The sequence below is a fragment of the Amblyomma maculatum genome, chromosome 4 (genome assembly GCF_055883805.1).
Source record: "Amblyomma maculatum isolate TAMU_Amacu chromosome 4, ASM5588380v1, whole genome shotgun sequence".
Taxonomy (NCBI): domain Eukaryota; kingdom Metazoa; phylum Arthropoda; class Arachnida; order Ixodida; family Ixodidae; genus Amblyomma; species Amblyomma maculatum.
The window spans coordinates 97,576,276-97,598,671 of record NC_139347.1 but is presented as its reverse complement, the minus strand read 5'-3'; the positions used below and the strand labels follow the sequence as shown (position 1 = coordinate 97,598,671).

General features: G+C 44.3%; 2 protein-coding genes across 4 annotated transcripts in view; one reads left to right on the top strand and one right to left on the bottom strand.

The window, feature by feature from the left end:
• Positions 1-22,396, bottom strand: part of LOC146191744 (uncharacterized) — a 181,853-nt gene that overhangs the window by 97,529 nt on the left and 61,928 nt on the right. The window lies entirely within an intron of this gene.
• LOC146191749 (uncharacterized) lies at positions 210-13,714 on the top strand. Of its 3 annotated transcripts, none has more exons than XM_084602258.1 (3): positions 210-467; positions 1,205-1,351; positions 13,452-13,714. In XM_084602258.1, the coding sequence occupies exons 1-3, from the start codon at positions 317-319 to the stop codon at positions 13,565-13,567; spliced, it is 414 nt and encodes a 137-aa protein (XP_084458384.1). In that variant the 5' UTR covers positions 210-316; the 3' UTR covers positions 13,568-13,714. The 3 variants fall into 3 exon arrangements, 1 of the variants encoding a protein (XP_084458384.1); XR_014706690.1 differs by having other exon boundaries at positions 218-467; positions 1,185-1,351; XR_014706691.1 differs by having other exon boundaries at positions 234-467; positions 1,231-1,351.

Here is a 22,396-nt window from a genome sequence, read left to right as displayed (position 1 = left end):
TTATCAAGCGCAAACATTTTGGCTCTGGGATGCGGCTACAACTTTCGAAACCGGCTCAGCTTTACTTCCGCCGCGCGCTCTACATGTTCCGCTGGTCGACCAAGGTTGATTCGCTCTGTAGCGCTTTAGGTCGGCTCGGACGCCCAGCTCCGATGGGAGCGGCTAAAACTCGCCATGAATAATGCCAGTGTTGCCTGGATTTTTGCTGGACAGCCGCCCTGAATCCCTAGCAATCCCTAGGTCGGATTGTCCCTAGTTGAGGGCACGGCGTGCCGGCGGGCCACCGCTCATCGCCCGCCACCCACCCTGCTTGGGGATGCCGCCGGTGCCGCGGCGGCGGTTTGGTGCCGTGGCTTTTGTTGTAGTAAACGAGACTGTGCCTGTTGCACGGACGGGTGCGATCGAACTGACTGGTGTGCGCGCCATGAACAACCCTGGCACATCTGCTGCGGCTTCGGTACAGAAAGGTTAGTGCCCGGTCTGTGAAAATATTTTAGTTGTGGACAAAGCATGCCAATGAAGGTGCCGCCATGTTCAAATTTTAGCTGCCAGTTTTGCGTGCAATGTTCGTGGTTATATGCTATCCGCTTACCGTTCTTATTTGTCACATACTGCAGGGATTTGTGCCAAGGTATGCACTTGCAGCACGCGCCAATTTAGCACTGTTGAAGGCGAGCACTGCACTGTCTTATGATGCTGCTAACTGGCGCTTGATGCTTTGTCTTCTATCAACCAGATACTCACGGCACTCGTCAGTGATTAGCTGCTTAGGGCGACGAAGCTCATTTTATGCTTTTTACGTTCTTGGCCCCGATTCTCCATACGCTGTTCGTTTTGATCACATCCGGGTGAAGTACTTGCCTATGATATCGCTCGAGCATCACTAGCTTGAAACTAGTGATACATATTGAGCACCAAAAGCTCGAAACTAGCACTGAACCTTCCACAGCTAAAAGCGGCAGCTATATGGATGATATTCTGCGTACCCTTGATGAAATTTTGCCTAGTTTGCGTCGGGTACGACAAAAGGATAAGCTCTGTTGAGACAACAGAAATGATAACGTAAATACCGTTTAGACAACTCCATTGTAGCACGGATACCACGTAGAGGTGCTTCGAAGTAATGAACTCGCTACTGAACTCCCCTTATGTGTGTGTGATTTTTTTTTTTCCTGTACCTTTAGTTTCTTACACTCCTTACTAGAGCCCTGCACGGGTTGGATTTTCCAGCCCCTTCCCTGGCCCACGTTTGAAGACCATCCCGGATCCATGGTTCCAAGCCCATCGGCAATGATTAATGGCCCGGACCCGGCCTGCGCTTCCACGACAGGGCCTGTGCCAAACCTGCAAAGTAAGTCTGAACAGGCGCCTTAAAAATGTATTGCTTAACTAGCACATAACAATAAATCAAGATGAGAGACAAACCTTGCAAAATATTCTTGGTTGAGAAGGGCACAGTTAAAGCACCGACAGAAGCAAAGGCATGGTGAAGAATATTTTGACAAGACATTTTATGTAAAGCTATCTAGCACAATGTACATTTAAAAGGTGTGGATTATGGGCATTTTAACTATGACTCCTTATAAGCAATTGGCTCTTGGTGCAAGTTCTTTGCTTAATCACCTACAAAAATACTGCCCCTGGCAACTTTGCCCCAGGAACATTAGTGGGCAAGGGCAGAAAAAACCAAAATTTACATATTCATTGAAGAAATCACAGCCACATTGTCACATCTCTGTGGAGACGAAAAGCGGTAGCGTCTGTTCATTTTGCATGTATATGTTATTGGATATGTAAAGATTCCTAAAGCAATAAGCTCTTATCCTACAGCATTTATTGTAGCGTAGAGACATTCTTTGGGGGGGGGGTCAGAATTTTTATGAACAGATGGCTGCCTGCCGAGCAGTCAATTGAAGGTCCTTGTCCAGGGGCTGTTATAAGGCTTCAAATGTCCAGCCGTTAGCGGTAACACAAAGGTTAGAAGCTACCCTCTTGCGCACTGATTTCTGAGAAATCCTAAGCTGATGGTGTTGAGTACTTCAGTAGGCACGTGCTTATGCAAACGGGCTGTGTCATGCATGACAGGTTACAGCACTTCATAACACCTCCATTGTAGTACAGTTCGCTATCGAGTTTTGAGCCTTTCCTTTTTAACTTTTTTCACTTGTGTCATTGAATGCAGCCCGGCATGTTCGTACTAAATTACTTGGACAAAACACCGAGTGGCACTGATTAAACTCTGTTTACAAATGAGCTTTCTCTCATTCTCTGTCAACATATGTACTAGTAGTGGTTTATTCATAAACCACCGGAATGATTTTAGTGCTGGAATTCCATCTCCAAAAGAAGCCATACACAGCTTTACCCAGCCTGGCCTCGTTCCGCCACTGCAAGCTGCAAGCCCAGGCCTGCATGTCAAGCCCGAGCCAGGTCCAGACCCATAAAAACGGCAATTTTCCAGCCCGGCCCAGGTTTTCGGGCTGCCCGAATTCATGCTGTGCTCCATACACTGTTGAAATTATTTGCCGAGAATAAGTTCTCAGCAGGCAGTACTTTGGTAATCTTTGTTAGGAAGAAATTACATGCCATAATTTTTTTGCCCTGGAAACTTGCTTACACGACTACCTCAAAAATATCACCCAGACGTGTCCCTTGCCTGCAGTCGCTTGCTGTACAAACAGCATTGCAATTTATTTGCTGACACTATGGCGCATGTAGTACGAAACAAAAGGAGGTCATTATTTGCTAGAAGATGATTGTGAAAGTATGAAAAATTTCAGTCACTGCTATTTTCATGGGAAAATGTCGCATGGCCTTGTATAGCCAATTAGGGCCAATTGACGAGAAATTTTTGCTCAAGATTTCTGCCAGCAGAGTAGGCACTGCTGTCATTTCTAATAGCTATTTCGTTGTTCATTCATTTGCAGCGGCACCAACATGTTCTGTTGTCTGTGTTTTGTGCGCCCATATTCTGTTCGTTGCTTTAAAACATTTCTGGGTAAGTGCAGTCGAGACCGCGAGCATAGTGTTGGGTGAATTCACCAGGCGGCATGACAAAAGGAGGCAGTGTGGTGTAGAGGAATCCACTTGCGCCAAAGACAGAGACTGCAACCATGCCAGACAGGTTGCCAAGACATCGAACGAGAAGCCAGACTAGCCTATTGCCGAGAAGCTTACCAAATGCGGAATCAAGCCAAGACTGAAGCGGCAGCTACAAATGCGGCACCGGCCGATGGCTAATGCTTTTGACTTGGTTCAAAGAGAGCTGAACCTCTGCAATATTTAATATTTCATAACAAAGGCTTCAAAGATTTGCCTCAAGTGATTCCAGGTAGCCCTGCATTCACCTTTGTCACGGATACACCTGCAAGAAACAAATAGTGGTGCGTAATTGCTCCAAGCGATGTTCTCTTTGTTTTCCTTTTTAACTTGATACCATAAAAAGCACCCTGTGTGGCAGCACCTGCTGACTTGGTCATGTCATGTAGCCTTGTGTTGTCACACAATCTGACGGACAGTCATTGCAGTGCTGCGTCACCTTCCTGCCACTTGCCAGATACATGCCCATAATTTTTCATGGATGCCAGATTTTCTGCAGTATGGGACCCATCACAATATTTTTTGTTGCCAGATTCCAGTAGTGCAGTGTTTCGTGACTTTTTTGTCACTTGTCCGGCAGCAAGACACATTTATTGCCGAGATATTTCGATTTGAAGTTGAAGAGGTCTGTTTTCCTTCCAAGGGATTTAGACTTGGGAAAATGATGCAAACGATGGTGTAGACATAGACTCCGTGATTCTTGATGCATAGCGAGCAGCGCAATCTAGCAGCAGCTGAAATTAAAGCTACAGTTCGCCAAAGCCGTCTATTTGTTTGCACCAGGCATAGATCTTGAGCTTGACTGCAAAGTTCTCGCAGTGAATCTTGACCTTTGCACCCACAGAGCATGCGGTGCTTTTTAGAGTTGAGGTCACTTGACTAACAGGATAGAATGTACGAGTGCCGGCGTGGCGGCAAAGTTTGTAGCTAGCGAAGCTATGGATGCGGCCACAGACATTGCCGAGCTACCATCACGAGTGACGAGTAAAGACTGCTACAGATCCGTCTTTTTTGAATAGCAGCAAGGGGTGAACAATGCATTGTGGCAGAAAGTTAAAAGAAAAAAGGGGTACACAGGGCCTGTTTTGCTCAATTTATTTAGTTTCCTTCACTATTGTATTTCTTAATATGAACCAACTGAGCTCCCTTTCGCTCAATGCTTCCTTGGGTGTCTACACCTTATGTGGTGCACTCTAGAGTCGCTGCCCTGCAGATGGCAAACTGATGTGCCAGTAAGGTCTGTGCATGCACACTGGGAGAGTAGAAAATAGAGAAATAGAAATATTACGAGATAGTTTGGCAAACTCCTATGCTTATCATAGATATGAGACATCGGTGACACTATTAACAGCCAGCAAAAGCATTCAGCACACTTGGGATGCAATTGTTTAGCGGTGAGTGAAAAATATGTGTAAAAAATGCAATTGCACTACACAAGTAATGTAATGCGAGAGGTCTCAGCTGTTCGTGTGGCGCAATGGCTAAGACATTCAGTTAAAACTCCAAAGGACTTAGAATTAAATCCTGTTCGAGGCCGTTTTCTTTTTCTTCTTTTTTTTTTGTCGCTTTTTTTTTTTTTTTTTTTCTTAAGCACCCATGCAATTTAAATCTTACTTTTTCCAGCCTTTCTTTTCTTTCCCAGCTCCACTCGGGTCTGTGCAGGTTTATTCTGCCCAGTAAGTTGTAACTTAATCCTGTGTGCATTTCATACCAGATTTTTCAATAGAGAAGCGCTTACTGGGGCATGAACTTCATCAGAGGAAAACTCTGCTGCTCCGCACTTGTAAACCAAAGCATGTATATCAAAAATGAAACCATGTGGTGATGCCAAATGCATAGCTGTGACTTCGAAGAACCAAAACATACCACAACGAAACTGACTGCCTGTGGCACTGCCAAGCGCAAATTTATTTTTGGCTTCCAATATTTAGCCTGTCTTTTTGCCATTTTTGAAACAAAAATTAACAATTCAAACATGCAACCATAATACATGTTAGGCAGCCTCCGGGATCCCTTGCATGTCATTGTGCATGCATCTGCGATTTCTGTATTTCTGCAATGCCTGCATTTCTGTTCTCTTTTTTCTACCTTATAAGAGTTTTGTTTTCAGTGAAAGTGGTGTTTTTGTGATTAGGAGCCAGTATACCATCGCTGCAAGCCTACTTTTTCTTTCAGTGTTCCTTTAGCACTACTTGCAGGTCTACTGCAGGTCTTTCGTATTGCACTCTGAACAATTTTTCACCCATGCTTTTCATTAAGATTTTCGAAGCATGATGGGTTGTAGCGAATGGATTTGATTGCACCTGAAAACTTCCAACACAAATTGAGAGCGTGTAATTTCTCTTTTTTTTTTTTTTGCTCACTGCGTGTTCTTTGCGAATGATGAATTTGACCACTTGCTTCACGAGGGAAGGCTCGAGGACGTTGAAGCTACTTTGATTGCCCGTCACTAGGCACAGTTATAGCAGTCTCGTAGCTCACTGGGTGCATGAGGTATTTGAGGTTACTACTCCTTATCGCCATAGACACCAGCAGGCTCAGCATATGTATCTAGGCATGCGGCTTCTTGTTGGTTGACCCCTTATCATTTATACTGCGCAGTTTGTTGCATAATGGAAGCACAAGTTGACACAGGAAATGAAACGCCATGCAGTCCTCATCGCACTGGCCGTGCGCCACAGCGACTTGGAAATTGCCAACTTTCTGAATGTTGCGAAGCCTTTCGTTAACAAAGTGCGGACAGAACTGATGTGCTGTGACGCTGTGGCGAAAAGGAAAAAGCACAGTCAGCGGTCAGACGTCGTCAGAACACCTGATTTTCTTCAGAGGCTGCAAGTCATCGTGAGTGACAACCCAGAGAAGTCAATGTGGGACATTGCAAAGGAGCTCGATGTCGTAGAGTCAGCTGCCAGGCTTGCTGTGCACGAGGACGTGAGGTACCATTTCTGTGTCATGAGGAGGCCGCAATTCTTTTCTGGTAAAGGTCGGGAGAATCGTCTGCTCTGGTCCAAGCGCTTGCTAGGCAAGCTGAAGAGCCTGGAATGCTTTTTTTTTCTTTCAGATGAAAAGAACTTCGATCAAGACCAAAAAGCTAATTGCCATAATGAAAGATGGCTTTACGGAAGCGCTAATGAGGTGCCGACAGCATTGCAGACAAAATTTCTGTTTGTGATGGTGTCAGCAGCCGTCGGCAACAAGGGTGATGTCATGCTGCCACACTGTTTTGCAGAAGGACTCCGCGTTAATGCTGCCGAGTACGCAGAGGTGCTTGCCACCGTTGTGAAGCCCTGGACTGATACTGTTTCGAAAGGAAAATCTTGTGTCTTTCAGCAACATTCGGCTCTCGCCCACACCGCCTGCGTCACCCACGAGTGGCTGGCCAACAACTTCCAATAACCACATCACTCCCAACTTGTGGCCTCCTAGTTGTCCAGATTTGAAATCACTGGCGTCGTTGAGAGAGAAGCCGACAAAAGGCCACATAATACAAAAAACTCTTAAGGTCGCCACTGCGAACTCAATGGGCAGTACCTCTAAGAACCACCTGATCCGTGCATGCAGCCATTTCCGAAGCCGAATTGAATTGGTTATTGCTGCAAGTGGCGCATTCATTGAGTAATGTGAAAATAAACAGTAAGAGAAATATCTCCTAAAGTTTGGTGAAAATATATATATATATTTGCTGGAGATATTCTCTGCCTGAAGCCGACATTGCATCCTCAAATGCCTCGTGCACCCGGTATATTGCAAGATATGTGGCTCGAAAGTTCAGGCACAAATCAAAATGTAGTACTTATTCTGTATCTAATTTTGAGCAAATTATGTGTGCAAAAAAAAAAAAAAAAAAAAAGAATTCATCTCAAATTTTGACCACCGAGGTCTTCTTTATACGTCTGCAGAGCTTGCAAAGCTCGTAAACACGCTGGAAAATTCGATTTCTTTAAATTATTTATTTCATTTCAATAATTGAGATTAAGACAAGCAACATTCATAATTTTGCGATGTTTTTGAAAAGCCCAGATGTTCCCGAGCCTGGATATTCTGCCCATGACAGAAAAATTACTCTTCGCATAGAGAAGTTCTACGTCCAGATGAGGTTCTGTTTTTATATGAAGTCACTAAACTAAGAGCAGAGCTCTAAACCAGAGCAGATAATGCACCTGAAGGTGAGGAGATGGAAAAAATTATATTCTAGGGCTCTGTTTAATGACCCTGCCCGCGTCTTGTGTATTATTTTCAAATTTAGCAGCTTAATCATTCACGTGCTCGTAGTTCAGTGACATTTTCATATAATTCTGTAGTGTTTCTTATGTTGGTACCATATGCTTGAACTATTTATATTCACTTAAAGGGGTCATGACAGCTAAAATCTGAGCATAAACTGATTATTGCATTTCACTCCATTCACATAAATTATAAATCCTCGAAATTTGAGATTTCAGTGCAGTAGATAGTTTATAATGATTTTTTATTATTAATAGCGAAAGCAGCTTTATGGTTTGGCAACCTTGGGCACTGACGTTACACGATATCATCCCCATGCTTTCTGCTATTCATGGTGACTGCGGCACTCTTGCATGCATGCCGTGGATTGTGGTCACTAAGAGCCTTTTTCTTTCTTCAGCAAAAATATTTCATTCGCATATTATTTTTACTTTGGCAAGCCTTCACTATAGTGTGCAACCTTAGCGATCCTTGGACTTGTTTTGGGCTTCGTCTAGAGATTGTCGAGAAGGCCAAAATAGATGTGCTCATGCTGTATTATTTAAGCATACAATCTGAAGCACATTATTCTTACGTTTTGAGAGTTAGCTTGTTTAGCAACAAGCACTCCCATATATAAAAAGGCACATGTCCAACGTTTCCTTCCTGGTCTTAAATCGGTAACCAATCAGCAACACAGTTGATATGAATCGAAGTTCGGTTTACATTCGGCTTCTGTTTTGGTGAGCAGTCAAGGTCGACAAGTCTCGTTCTGAATGAGGCCAATTTGGGAAAGCGACCCACCGTTTGCCTTTGCAAGTGTGAACATCGGTCAGTCTGAGCGGTTCCTTAATCGCACACCCTTTGCAATCCTCAATCGTGAATGGGCCTTTAAACTGCACGCTGGTCACATGTTGGTCACAGTCAGTGTGCAGTAAAACATCTTCAGAACACAGCGGGCCTGTTTGTAAGCAGCACAATTTCTGCTGCCAAGAAGGGTAGAAAGGCCTTTATGACTTATTGGAGATTTAATTGACCACATGCTCTGAAGTTTCTTCAAAAAGCCGATATTTCTGCTATAAAACATTAACATTTCCGCTCCATAGCTGTTTCAGCACGTCTGTCCTGCTTTCTGCTCCATTTAGCTGCTCCAAAAAGCATATTTGCTTGCTCCAAGAGCTGCTCTAAACACCTATTTTGGCCACGCACACATGGTACTGCTTTTCACGAGCCCCTGTCCAAAAGTGCTGGAAGAAGACAATAACGATGCTATTTTGGGGCCTACTTCACGCAAATTCAGCACTCAGACTTCGACTACCTTGAAGGAAAGTCATCCTTGCCACTTAAGAGTGTTCAAACGTGGACTTGCCTCCCTTGCGCTTTATAATGGCGTTCGCACCCTGACCGCCTACTTACTTGTCCCTGTGGGCCTTCTCGATGAAATCCTACAGGCCCCTCATGATGAGCCCACAGCTGGGCGTCTAAACTTTATTTTACTCTCAGTCGCATTCAGGTTAAATAATATTGGCCCATATTGGCCTCGTCTATCTGCTAATGTCACGCACTATGTCAGGAGTTGCTGTGACTGCTAACGCCACCGAACACTGCTAACAAGACTGCAGGATATACAACCAAACCAATCACTTGCGAGGCCATTCCAACAGATCGGCATGGACTTACTAGGTCATTTCCCGACATTGACATCTAGCAACAAGTGGATAATAGTAGCAACTGACTACCTGACTCGCAACGCCGAAGCAAAGGGCCAAAGGCTTCTTCAGACTAATTATCGTTGTAGAAAGCGAGAAGCACATCATATCTGTCGTGTAAAAAACCCACTTCTCGTTGTCCGTGGCATTGTCCTCCTTGCATGCATTAACAGTCAGTCGGCCTGAAAGTTAAGCCGATGTAACTAGTTTCTCGCTTTAATGTCAGCACAGTAGCCTGCCGCGCTGTTGCTGCCGGCTAGGAGCGGAGAAGCAGGTCAACTCCATTCCACCTTGTGTATGGCAGGGAGCCCGAAAATTCCAAAAGCACTGTGGAATCTACACTGCAGAAGTGCGAAAGGCTGAGCGTTGCTGGTGCACACGGTGCATCCGTTTGCTCTCATTATCATTATTGACTAAATGCACCGTTATCATTGCTAATGCCGTCATTGTCATTATCACTAATTGCAGCGTCATTGTCAGCGCTACTATCGTCGCATGTGAGACAACCGCAAGCTTGCCTTGCAGCGCCAGCTGAGCACTTCGCCATAGATGGTCCAGCGAGGTATACAAGTACATCGTACTCAAGTGCTCCAACACCAGATGGATGCTTTGAACGCGAAGGTTGGCATAGGAGTACGGAATTCCACAAGCCGGCCTGTTGGAGATATTCCAGCTTGCGTGGAGAGAGCAGATCCATAACCAGGTTTGAGAAGCAGAAATGAAGAGATGGCACAGCGAAGCACGGGCAAAGTCATCCCTGGCGGTGGACTCCAGCACAAAACACACGATCGCTAATGAGAACATCTATGACAACACACGAGACAGCGGATGGCAGCGGGTTACTCTGCGAGGCACGGAGTGGTTTTCTGCGCACAAGTGCTCCGAGTGCGACGCAGCCGATAAAACCATACGGCATGTTGTGATCGAGTGCCCGAAACTGTGGCCCTCCCCCCCTACAACTGCGACATCAGCACTGATGGAGACTCTTTCGACAGCACTTGGTCTGCAGTCGATGTCACCACCCAAAGAGCACACCCTGGGTAGGGCAGTAGAGGTGACAAAGCACCGCCTTGACTGGTGGCGTAAACGAAAAGATTGTTGAAGGACTCCCCCTTTTCCTTCCTCATTTCTTTTTTCTGGACTTTTGACCAATGCACAGCAGTTGGTATAGTTTTTGTTCTTTTTCTACTCCTTTATTTATTGGCCTAATGAAGAACTCTGTGATCCCTCGCTACAAAGGGGAGTGGCCGCATCAGCATCACGCAGACAAGGAGAATTATGATGTGTGTTTTAACTCATCCTCATGATAGACAAGGGACCGCCGGGGTGGCGCAGTGGTTACGACGCTCGACTACTGTTCCCAAGAATGCGGGATCGTAACCGGGCTTCGGCGGCCGCTTTTCAATGGAGACGAAAGCAAGGCCGCCTGTGTTCTATGTGATGTCAGTGCACGTTAAAGAACCCCAGGTGGTCGAAATTTCCGGAGTCCTGCACTACGGCATCTATCATAGCCTGAGTCGGTTTGGGATGTTAAACCCCGCAAACCAAACCAAACCAAATCACTGTAGACAAGATATATGTGCAGTTCACGATCCCGGGTGTGGCACAGTTGGTTAAAGCTTAGGCTGGCGATGCGAGGGATGCAGGTTCGATTCCCGGTGGATGCAGGATTTTTACCTTTCCGATGACATTAGTTTCGGTTTCAGGTGATGTAATTTGATCGAAAGCTATATTGTGACCGAACGAACGCCGACAGTATGAGCCATTAAAGCGCAGCTGCATCACTTTTCGAGAATTCTGCGACATTCAAGAATTTGACTCTCCATAAGCTGTCGGTAATGCTTGCAAAGTGTTTGTGTGCTATCTTTAAAACTGATGAAGTAATCAACGATTACAATTCGAGCTTCTCCTCACAGCACTGAAGGACTGCGTAGAAGCTCGATGATGACATCACGGACGGTAATATTTTTTCTTTACGTTACCTTCGCCCACATCATGTGGTGCCTTTTTTGATGCCATCAAACAATATTCCTGGGCCTTCAATTTTGGTAGCCTTGTTTTTACTTCTTCCAACCAAGCCATTCTATGCGGGAAACATACTGGTGCCGTCAATGATGTCATTATGTGCCCCCCAAGCGTCGCTGTGTGGTGAGGAGAAGCTCGATAGCTGAAGCGGTTTAAATCGCTATTTGCGCCATTGTTTGAAATGCTAGCGCGAAGATATCTTGCATGCTTAACCTGAAAGCTGTAATCATTTGATTCCTTGAAACTCATCAAAATCTACAACTGGTGCAGTTTCCCTTTAAAGGCTTTTGCCTTAATACAGCGCTCGATGTCATGCTGATGCCACATGTAACGGAAAAGGACAGCCTCAGTGTCACTGCCTACCTTCAGCGTGCAGAAGCAGCCCGACTCGCCCAGTTGCGCATAAAAAGCCAGCAAGGCACCAATGCCTAACGTAACCTACAATGACAATGAAAATTACAATCCAGCAGACCGACTCTAGGTTTGGATGCTGAATCACCATCGTGGATTTAATGAAAACTATAAATTTTACGCTGCTGTTTCCGCAAATCAAGTTCACTCATCTAGATGAAATGGGCTATGGAATTGTCCCCAGATGTTACTGACAGTACCCCAGGGGTGATACATGTCCAGAAATTGTATGTTGTGTGCCTAAAGCCCTATTATAACTGATGGACACTATTTATATTTTGCTTGATGTTTATTTTTGCCTACCTTTCTATTCAATGTAGAGCATTGGGCCGATGCTTCTTTGAGGGGGAAGTCATACCGCAAAGTCTTTTTTTTTTTTTTTTTTCTTTTTTTACGCTTTACGCCACCTGGACGCAGCTTTTACTCATTTTGTTGTACAATGATGAGATTTACCTCGAATGATTGCCACAACACAACACTGCTTCTACATTGTTCTTGATCATTGTACTTGGCAGGTTAACATGTTGCCTTTAAACTGAGCACTGGGCATTCTGTTGTTCGATGACCAGTGCCTTTGTCGTGATTGGCACCTTGTTGCAACGAAATAAAAGTGAATCCAGTGTGCAGATAATGCTGTCAAACAGAGTACTGAGTTCTTTTTGGCTGATAGTAAATGATGGAATAAGAACACATGGTTGCAAAGAGCATATGTAGGCTCTTGAAGACGTTACCTGTGCTCCTTCTGCCATTAGCTTGTTAATCGGTGTGATGAACCACTAGTTTAAGAAACACTATCACCAACCAAATTATTTATTAGAACCCAACATTTCGCGACCAACTCGGTCCCTTCCTCAGGGGCGACAAGTTCGAGGCCCGCAGTAGCAGGCAGCGGCCTATGCTTAGCCGATCTGAAGAAGAATGGCTATACACGCGCCTTTATTCCAATGTGCTTTCCGCCGTCGAGCTTGCAGGACAAGAGGGTCGGTCAACACGGAAACGACGAAGCGCCCTCGCATTGTTCTCCCATACGTGGCGGGCACCAGTGAGGCGCTTGCACGCATCCTGCGCAAACACGTCTGTGTGTCGCACAAACCTACTTCAACAGTCTGCCGTTTTCTGCCGCTACCAAAAGACCGTATTCCTAGAGAAAAATAACCAGGCGTTATTTATAAAATCTCGTGCTCAGAGTGCTCTGCCTCTTATATCGGCGAAACAAAAAATCTGTCTGCGCATATTGCAGCACAAAAATGACGCCCGGCAATTGAACTCGAAAAGCAACCCCCCTCGCCGAGCACTGCGAATGCGCCGACCACAAAATCGCCTTTGGCGAGGTGAACATACTTGATGTGGTGGAGACCAACCCTTTCAAAAGACGTCACATCTTTTTTCGGTTCATCCGGCTGACAGCTGCAGCAGTGAACAGGAATCTGGGGACGCTACCCTGGCTCTGCTACACAATTGGACTTTGCCACGTGTGCCTGCTACTGCGGGCCTCAAACTTTAGTCGCCCCTGAGGAAGGGATCGAGTTGGACCCGAAACGTCGGGTTCTAATAAAAAATTTGGTTGGTGATGGTGTTTCTTAAACTTTTGTTTCAAGTACCCAACCAGGCGGAGTTACACCGAAGATGTTCTCGTTCAAGCCTTTCCAGTGACAGGCATCGTAAAGAACCAATGAGTGCGGAGGACAAGTCTATTTGCCATGTTTGAGCCTAGTCAGAGCCTCTGTGAAGGCACACAAAGGACAACTTGATAACTCATTTTGGATATGTTGACATTCATCCAGCAGTAGTTATGGCTGACTGCATGGCAGTGTAGCCTAGCCTCTGAAATCTGCTTCCAAAAATTGATGTCAACATACGCAGTTTACTTGTGCAATCCGTTGGTGTTGGCAATACCTGTACTTTTTTTTTTATTTTGTATTTTCCAGTCTACAAGAGTTCTGTTTCTTGCTGTCTTTTTTTGAGACTCACTTTTGACAACTTGGAAAATCTTTCTTTTTGCAGAGTTCAAAGACTGGAAGGACCATATGGAAATCTGTGAAGTGGCTCATTTTGTTAGTGGCAGGAATGGCTCATCTGCATACCATGCAGGTTTTTGCAAATGCACATCTGTTTGTTAGCCGACTTTGAAAAATAAGAGGGCTAAGGAACCTGTTCCACATCATGTTCAAAATAGGCTGTGCTTATATGCCTAAGCTGCTTCTGACATTGCCATGGTGCTTTTGATTTTGTATACAAATGCTATCTGAATAAAAGGTGCCTACGTATCTTGTATGTTTAATGAACTCAAGCATGTGATGGCTCACATGCATCACATTGTTAATGATGGTCCCCAAGATACACAGCATTTAATTGATGCTAATTATATGGAGTTAGCTGCACGTTAACCCGGTAACCGCCAAATTAACTCCCGAAAAACATAGCAACATCGGCAGGTTTAGTTGTAATGTTTTTCATACCATTCTAATTCTAAAAAGTTTCCTTCATTAGTAAAGCATGCTGTCACTTCGCCATCTTTGTTTTGTTTTTTTTACCAGTGTACGCACATCGCAAACGGGGTCAGAGTAACTGTCAGGTACAAATTCTAGATTGTCAGCGAAGCTGCTGTCTGAACTACTTTACGAAAGAGCTCTTTTTTGTTGAGGCATCACCGCCACCGGCACTCTTTGTATGTGGCACTATCATAAAATGACTTTTGTCATGCCAAAAATGTGTGCTAAAGACTGAAATGCGCATTTTTTTTCCATGGATAACTATTGCTCTGTAGAGTTGAAAATGCAATCAATGTATTTACCAAATCTATTCCTTTTTCATTGGCAGTGCAAGCAATGTAAGAGCAGGTTGGACAAGTGCCACTTGTCACTGGCAATACTGGCACAATTGCCAATGACAAATGAAGCTCTGAGATAAAGGACTAAGCCAGCATATGGTTTTGTGGATGCGGAAAGTTATGTGTAGTTAGTCAAGTTTGTACACAGTCGTCTGAAAGATTCTCAACATTTTTACAATGATTATTGCAGACCTGCAATGAGACACTAGAATGTTCACTTTTACATAGAAAAGTGATGCTGCTTCAATAGAGGCAATATGCGAAAATGCCCGTATGATATGCAGCAGTATTAGTAGTGCACAATAAAGGTTCCCAAGAGGCTAAAATTGTGGCCCTCCTACAGCCTGGAAATAAAACCCCATATACTTTGCTGATATGCACAGAAATACTGCCTTTTGATAACTAGACATACGCTGCACCTACCTCCACCATCTGTGCTTGCCTTGGATTGCAATGCCTTATGTAACGTGCACAAAGGGATTGTACATTATTTTGCAATTAATTTCGCATATACATTTTGGTGAACTGTCTGCAGCCACAGGGCCTGCTTTTGAGCTGCATAGATTTTCTCCTTATGGAAGTTTACAGTTGACAAGTGTTCTGTTCGGTTTATGGGGTTTAATGTCTATAGGCTATGAGGGATGCTGTAGCGGACAGCTCCAGAAAATTCTGACCACCTGGGTGTTTTATGTGCACTGACATCGCAAAGTACAAAGCCGCCTTGCATTTCGCCTCCATCAGCTGCCACCGCAGCTGAGAGTAAACCTGTATCCTTGGGATCGGCAATCAAGCTCTCTTATCACTGAGCCACCACAGCAGGGTACAAGTGAACATGGCTGAAAACAGATCTATGGCATGAAAAGTTTTCCCAGCTGGTGTACCTGTAGGCAGGTGCAGAAACATTTTTCAGGTGCAGAAACATTTTCTAGAAGATTTTGCCTGGCAAACAAGCAACATTTGTGCACAACCTGCGCTGTGTGCAAGGAGGCTGCAGTGACAAAGCCTCAAGCTTACTCAAGCTGTTGCTTCAAGCTTACTCAAGCTGTTGGGCTGTTCCTAATTCGTTAGCATTGTGCAAATTATTGCAGTGCAAGCTTGCCAGCAGGCTAATGTGCATCATTTTAACCCGCAACCAAGCTTGAACAAAACTAGCCAGGGTTCTTCAATAAATTTGCATTTCGGAAACACCCTGGAGCCTGAAAGTTGCAAGGAATGGCGATTTGTAAATGGCTTTTTGTCAGCTGCACAGTGCCTTCAATAAGCTCAAGCTTATGACACTATTTGGCAGTAAAGTCTTCTACTGGCCCGATTGGTGCACTACCCACAAAAAAGCATTGGCACTCGTGCTGAGCAGGTCTAGAACAGCAGATGTTAAATGGTTCACAGGGCAGAGCACAAGCTGCTTTATTCTAGGTGTAGGAAATTACCAACATTACAAAATAGAGAGAGGGTACGTACACAGGACAGGAAAGGAAATGGCTGACTAAATATTCTCAGCCTGTGGAGTCATCTGTCTGTTGGGTCAAACGCTATGCAACCACTTGATAATTCCATTCTTAAAAGCTTGGGCTCGCCTCATGACAATGGCATTAATATTTTTCTATTTTGCTGCATTAAATAGCCGTATTGCTGACACAAGCTGCAAGTCTGCGAAGTGTTCACTAGACAAACTGCTTTCAAGCAACGTAAACCGTGAACGCCACTACTACCGTTCCACTAGCACAAGCAGCAAGCATCGGTGCCGGAGAGCTTCTAGCAAAGAACACTCAGAAGCATAAAAGTCGCACAAAAAAGTGCCTCGGTAGTAGTTAAACCGCTTGCGTTTTTCATTCCATAAGGTAAATGAAAATGCGGTGCCGTTTCGAATGTCATCAACAGAGCGAGGGGTGCAGACAAGAGTAGTAGCCAAAGGAGAAATCTTGCCTACCGTGGTGGCATTCTATGCCATCAAGAGCAGTTCCCTCGAATACCGCGCGATGGGCCCTACGTAGCCACAGTGCTCATCAATGTGCTGGGCGAGGAAAAAAGGTTAATAAATTATATTAAAAGCGATGGAATTCGGGCAAAAACAGCGGTAAGAGTTTGGACAGCCAGAGAAAAGCCTACATTCTTTGTCCTGATTCAACCTCCTTAGTCCCGGCGTCACCCATTCCTTGGCACATAGGTGCACACTTCTGAACCTAAGCACAAAGATGTAACTTTCATAAAGCACAAAACAACCGGCGCAACAAAACGCAACACATCGTATAGCGGGAACAATCGCGCCGTCGCGAGGACGTGCGGCGGCCCTTTGACGTCTTATGTCCTTACCTGCAAGAAAAAGCAGCACCTTGGATGCGGGACGTGTTATTTATTAGCGAGGACCGTGAAACTTTGCTATGGGTAAACATTCAAGACGAGAAATCTTCAAAAAAAGACGGTCACTTATGCATCTCAGCGCAAAACATGGAGGCAGCCATTTTGAATGTTTTATTTTTTTTTTCTCTTTTTGGTGTACATACACAACAGATGGCGCGAGACGCTACAAAAACGATAATGATGATAATGGCCGCGAATTTTGAAAATTTAATTTGCGCAGAAGGGTGGCGTTTTTCGTTTAAATCAGGCGCAAAGTCGACGAGTTTATAGGCAGACGCCAGGCATGAAAGGGAGATTCAGTTTGGCTACGAAAAAAAATTTACGCCATACATAGCATAAAAACAAATCCCACTAATAGTCATTTTCGACTTCAATTACACTCGGAGACAACTTATGGCAGTGTGGCCAAGGCTAGGCAGAAAAGGTAAGATAGGCCACTGTTCCCTAGCCTTGGAAAATGAGCCAACTCACCCCTAGTGACCTTACACATTCTCTTAAATTTATCCCTTAGTGGCCTGTCCTCTTTCCTTTCCTGTCTGGCCTTAGCCACAGTGAGAAAAAAAAAATGGGGGGGGGGGGGGGGGGGGGGGGGGGTATCCCTCAGTATATACATAAAATATGCTGACAATGAAACTGATCGGGCAGCGCCTAGCTTGTCCGTGCGACCCTCCATAGCAGTTGCAGATCCTGTATGGCCCGAGAACTTGTATTCCGTCCAAAAAGCAAGGAAAGGCACAAGCTTTCTAAACTGGTTTATTTTATTTCATACATACTGCTAGCCTCTTTTTGGAGGCTGTTGCAGGTTTGGAGCATAATATAGAAACAGCAAATGACAGGAATACTGGCAATCCACACTTGTCTAATTTATATATAATTCTATATGGCAGTGTGGAACAAGAAATGGAAAAGAAGGATATGATACAATACAATCACGCTGAAGACATGTTTCACTATATTTGTACAGAGGTCAGGCTACACATATATAGGGTACTCAAGGAACAATTGCCAGCCGTGAACTGAACCCATCTAGTGATGAGCAATTAACCACTTCATCGGCTAAGCCATTCCATTCACGGACCGCCAGGGGAAAGAAGGAGAACATGAACATATCACCAGTGTGCTCGATACTCGACTAAATGCTTGAAATGACGCATTCTTTCGTTTCTATGTGCTGACAGTTTAATAAATTTGGGAGCTGTATGCAATCAAGAACATCCACACTGTGCGTGCTGCATAGCAAAAAGCCTTCGGATACTTGCCGTTGACTCAAACTATAATTGGAGTCTCTATAAAAGTCTTGAACATGAACTGCAGTACTTTATGTTGCTTTTCACCTCATCTTGGTTTGCAACTTCAGGTTTAGGTTCATTGCACAGGCAAGTTCTGAGTGTAACTATAGGCAGGGGTGTTGGAAGAGGAGGAAAGGCAGGGAGGTTAACCGAAGAAGAAACCGGTTTGCTACTCTGCACTGGGGGAAGGGGGTAAGTGGATATAAAAGTGATGTGTAAAAGAAAGTTACAGAAATATGAAGTCAGCACTGTCACATCACAGCCATATCACGTCGCATCACAGCAAAATCACAGTCTACCGATCAGGCCCGTGGTTTTCATGAAGCAGAGCAGTGCCTGGGAGGTCTTCACCGCAGACGATCGCCGTAGCCAATGGCATATATTCTTGATTTCTGTCAGCGGGTGTCCATATAGACACTCTAGTGCAGGGCAGAGAAACTGTCTTTCCGCATTGTATGTGGTCCACTCGCAAAGAATGTGGCCTATAGTCTCGTCAGACCCACAGGTTGCACATGCAGGGCTATTAGCCATACCTATCACAAACGAGAGCAAAGTAGAGTTCTGGGCTAGTTGGTAATACATGATAAGTGGGAGGCTTAGCGCGGAACAGACAAGGACAGGAGAGGCACACAGGACGAGCGCTAACTTACAACTGAAAATTGGAAGGGAAAAAGTACGAACTCGAGGAAACAATATGTGCGCATGCTCTATAAAGCCCTGAATTTGCATGACTGGGAAGATAATTCAAGATAATCTAGGGCCACCCAAAGGCAGATAAAACAGAATAGAGACGAAATACCGGAAGCATACAAAAACTTACACAGCATTTAAAAACGATGCTTCCTTTTTCAACAGAACAACCGACGTTTCACTTACGCACTTATCGGTTCCTAGTCTATGGATGAATGGTTTCCTCGAGTTCGTACTTTTTCCCTTCCAATTTTCAGTTGTAAGTTAGCGCTTGTCCTGTGTGCCTCTCCTGTCCTTGTCTGTTGCACGCTAAGCCTCCCACTTATCATTATCACTATCACAAACGAATGAGAATTTGTGAATGCTACACAAACCCACAGGCAGCACAGCAAAGTTGCTTCACGTCGGGGTAGGCCGTGTAGAATCCGGAGCTTCAGGTCAGGAGCAGAGGTGCCGAGAGGCCTGTTTTGCTTATGATATAATGACAGCACCACATTTAAGCTGCAGTGAATATGGTTTGTTAAGAATGTTGCAATAAGCGGGTACCGCACGGTTGCTGATTTATCTATACATGGGAGAGCGTCCCCCTTATATGATACAGGGAAAGAAATAACCACATAGCGATCAAAAGGATGGAGGAAGGAAAGATTGATGACAGCATGCTTTCTTGCCACTGAAAAACTGGAATAAAAGAAATCAGGCTAGTGCCAAGAGACGGTTGGTTGGTAACTGGTTTATGGGGTTTAATGCCCCAAGCATCTCGAGTCGTATGACATCAAGAGAAGTGGTTATGGAAAAACCAAGCACATATAACAGTAGGAGAAAAAAAAAAAAAAAGACATAACAGAACTTGCCTAGACATAACAGATAAACAAATAAACAGACAAGTGTAGCAGTATAACACCAAAGCATTGTGCCTTACAACATATTTACAAATTTGCTTCCATGTGCATGCAGAACTTGTTATAGCCTTTTCAAGATCATGGAATCAAGCATGTTGCATGCAAGGGCAAAAGTGGCTGTAAGCGTGGGAAGAAGGTGACACAAGCCGCTGACAAGGAGAAAGCTTTGAAACAGTTCACAGGAATAGGGAACGTAAGGCACAATGAGCAGGTACAGGTCTGGACAGTATCAAGGAAGTGACAGTGGCTGCGCACGATTGCGTCGCATGAATGTGAAATGTGTAGCCTCTCAAATGACGTCAATGTATCCATATGCATTTGCATTTTAGCGTGCAGTTGCTGTTTGTTTGCTTTTCTTTTTTTAGCGAAGTGGGGGCTTGACTATGGCAGGCCTGAATTGTTTGAGATCAAGTTAAATATTTATTTAAAGCTTTCCTGAGGCCTAAAACTCCATTTGTGTTGTATCTGTGGAAATACGATTTCCCATCATCATTCTGTTGTTCTGTATACTGATGTCCATTTAAAGCAAGAATAACATCAGGAGAATGTGGCTGCTAATATTTAATTTCGCAACAGATGCTTAAGCTAGGGCAGCGCAAAATGCTGAAGCCAGTCTAGTGCTCAATAATACTGGGTGAGGTTAGAGCACTGAAGGATACTGGTTTATATGTACGGCACTCACACGCCATGCACGACTATCCTACGAGGGTGTGAAGGAGCAAGCAGTCGGAGGTTGCAAGCCCAAGCCATGGATGACAACAAGGACCAGTGAGCGGATGTCTATACCATGAGGTAATGCTAATTTAAGCATCTAGATCATCATCATCATCCTCAGCCTGACTATACCCACTGCAGGGCGAAGGCCTCTCCCATATTCCTCCAATTAACCCGGTCCTGTGCGAGCTGCATCCACTTGACCCCTGCAAACTTCTTAGTCTCATCCACCCACCTAATTTTCTGCCGCCCCCTGCTACGCTTTCCTCCCCTTGGAATCCAGTTTGTTGCCCTAAGCGACCATCACTTATCCTTTCCTCGCGCTACATGTCTTGCCCATGCCCATTTCTTCTTCTTGATTTCCATTAGAATGTCAGTGACTTGAGTTACTTCTCTGACCCACTCTGCACGCTTCCTATCTCTTAACGTTATCTCTACCATTTTTCTTTCCATAGCCCTCTGCGTTGTCCTCAACTTTAGTAGAACCCTCTTTGTTAGCTTCCACGTTTCAGTCCCATAGGTAAGTACAGGTAAGATGCAACTGTTGTATGCTTTCCTTTTGAGCGATACCGATAAACTGCTAGTCATAATCTGGGAGTACTTGCCAAATGTGCTCCATCCCAGTCTTATTCTCCTTGTTATTTCCCTTTCATGGTCCGGATCTGCTGTTACTACCTGTCCTAAATAGATATATATTCGCTTACTACTTCCAGTGCTTCGCTACTTAACGTAAACTGTTTTTCCTTCCCTAGGCTATTAAACATTACCTTAGTCTTTTGCATATTGATTTTCAAGCCTACTTTTTTACTTTTCCTGTCTAGGTCATCATTATTTGCAATTCATCCCCTGAGTTACTTAGCAAGGCAATGTCATCAGCAAATCGCAGATTACTGAGGTATTCTCCATCTACTCTTATCCCTAACTGCTCTCATTCTAGATGTCTTCTTTCTTAGATTCTAGCATCTAGATGTCGCTACATAAATTGTTCGTGGTTTTTTGTGCACCTATTTCTGCTTACAGCTTTTTCTTTGCTTGTAATGTAAATTATTTGTGTTTATTTGATGAATCCCCCCCCCCCTATGTAATGCCCGCAAAGGCCCTTAGGGTATTTGAAATAAATAAATAAATAAAAAACAATATATGGGTGTGTAGTGCTAACAGTAAGTGCTGGAGTAGCTCGGTGCAGTAAGCAGCCAACAAGTGTGGCAGTTACGAGACGAGACGTAGTGTTGGGTTGAGTGCTGGGGTATTGTAGCGTATAAGTGTGTATTGCAACCCAGATTCAATTTCAGTTTGGTGGAATGACTATACAGGTAATTCATTGGGTATAGGGTGTGGCATGTCCAGACAATACCAACGACAATGGCAACAATGTGGCCTCACAGATTGACACTCATATGTTTTAATTGTAGCTATAAATGTTTTTCAGTCACTTAACAAATTGCTATCCATAGCAGAAACAATACTCATGCACTGAAAAATAAAATGAAAATACTGAATATAATGCACATATATATACCTTGGTACATGTACTGTACATGTAGGGAGCCAAGGATGAGAAAGTTGTCCAGAATAAACGAGCGGCTGCGTCTCCAAGACTGCTGACAGTAAAAACAAAAAATGGCATATACACATGTAAACACTGAAATGAAGTGAGTGCTTTACCAAGCAGCATTGCATATGAGATATCAGCCAAAGTTTATAGTTTACTAACACGTATACAGTAACAAGGCAGCTGCAAGTGACCTGAAGGAAGTTAAGCAAGCTACCTTCCTGGCCGCATTTTGGCAGCTCGCTGCATTCGTTACTCTGGGCCTCAAGCGAACTGCTGTATATTGTGTCATAGTGTATACATATATATTTTTTATTTTTACCTACCCTGCCCTTTCTCCCTCTCGTTCACCTCTTTGATTTCCTCTACCCCTTCCTCACTATCCCTTCAATTCCACCGCCCCTGTTCAGGTGCTTCAGATATCAGATACCGGGGCTGGCAAACATCTTTTCTTTCCTTTTGTATATGTAATAAAATAACCACTAAAACAACAAATGCTGGTAATGCTAATCATCTTAAATTAGAATCAGATAAGCAGATAAGCAGCAAGCTGACACAGTATAGTGCCTACGTTGTCGTGTTGCGCTGTCGCAAGCTCCTGATAGAAAAAAAAA

Coding starts and splice junctions, on each gene's coding strand:
- LOC146191749 (XM_084602258.1), top strand. CDS start 317: ATGCCGCCGGTGCCGCGGCGGCGGTTTGGTGCCGTGGCTTTTGTTGTA. Junction 468..1,204: donor TGCGGCTTCGGTACAGAAAG/GTTAGTGCCCGG, acceptor ACTCCTTACTAG/AGCCCTGCACGGGTTGGATT. Junction 1,352..13,451: donor GCCTGTGCCAAACCTGCAAA/GTAAGTCTGAAC, acceptor TTCTTTTTGCAG/AGTTCAAAGACTGGAAGGAC.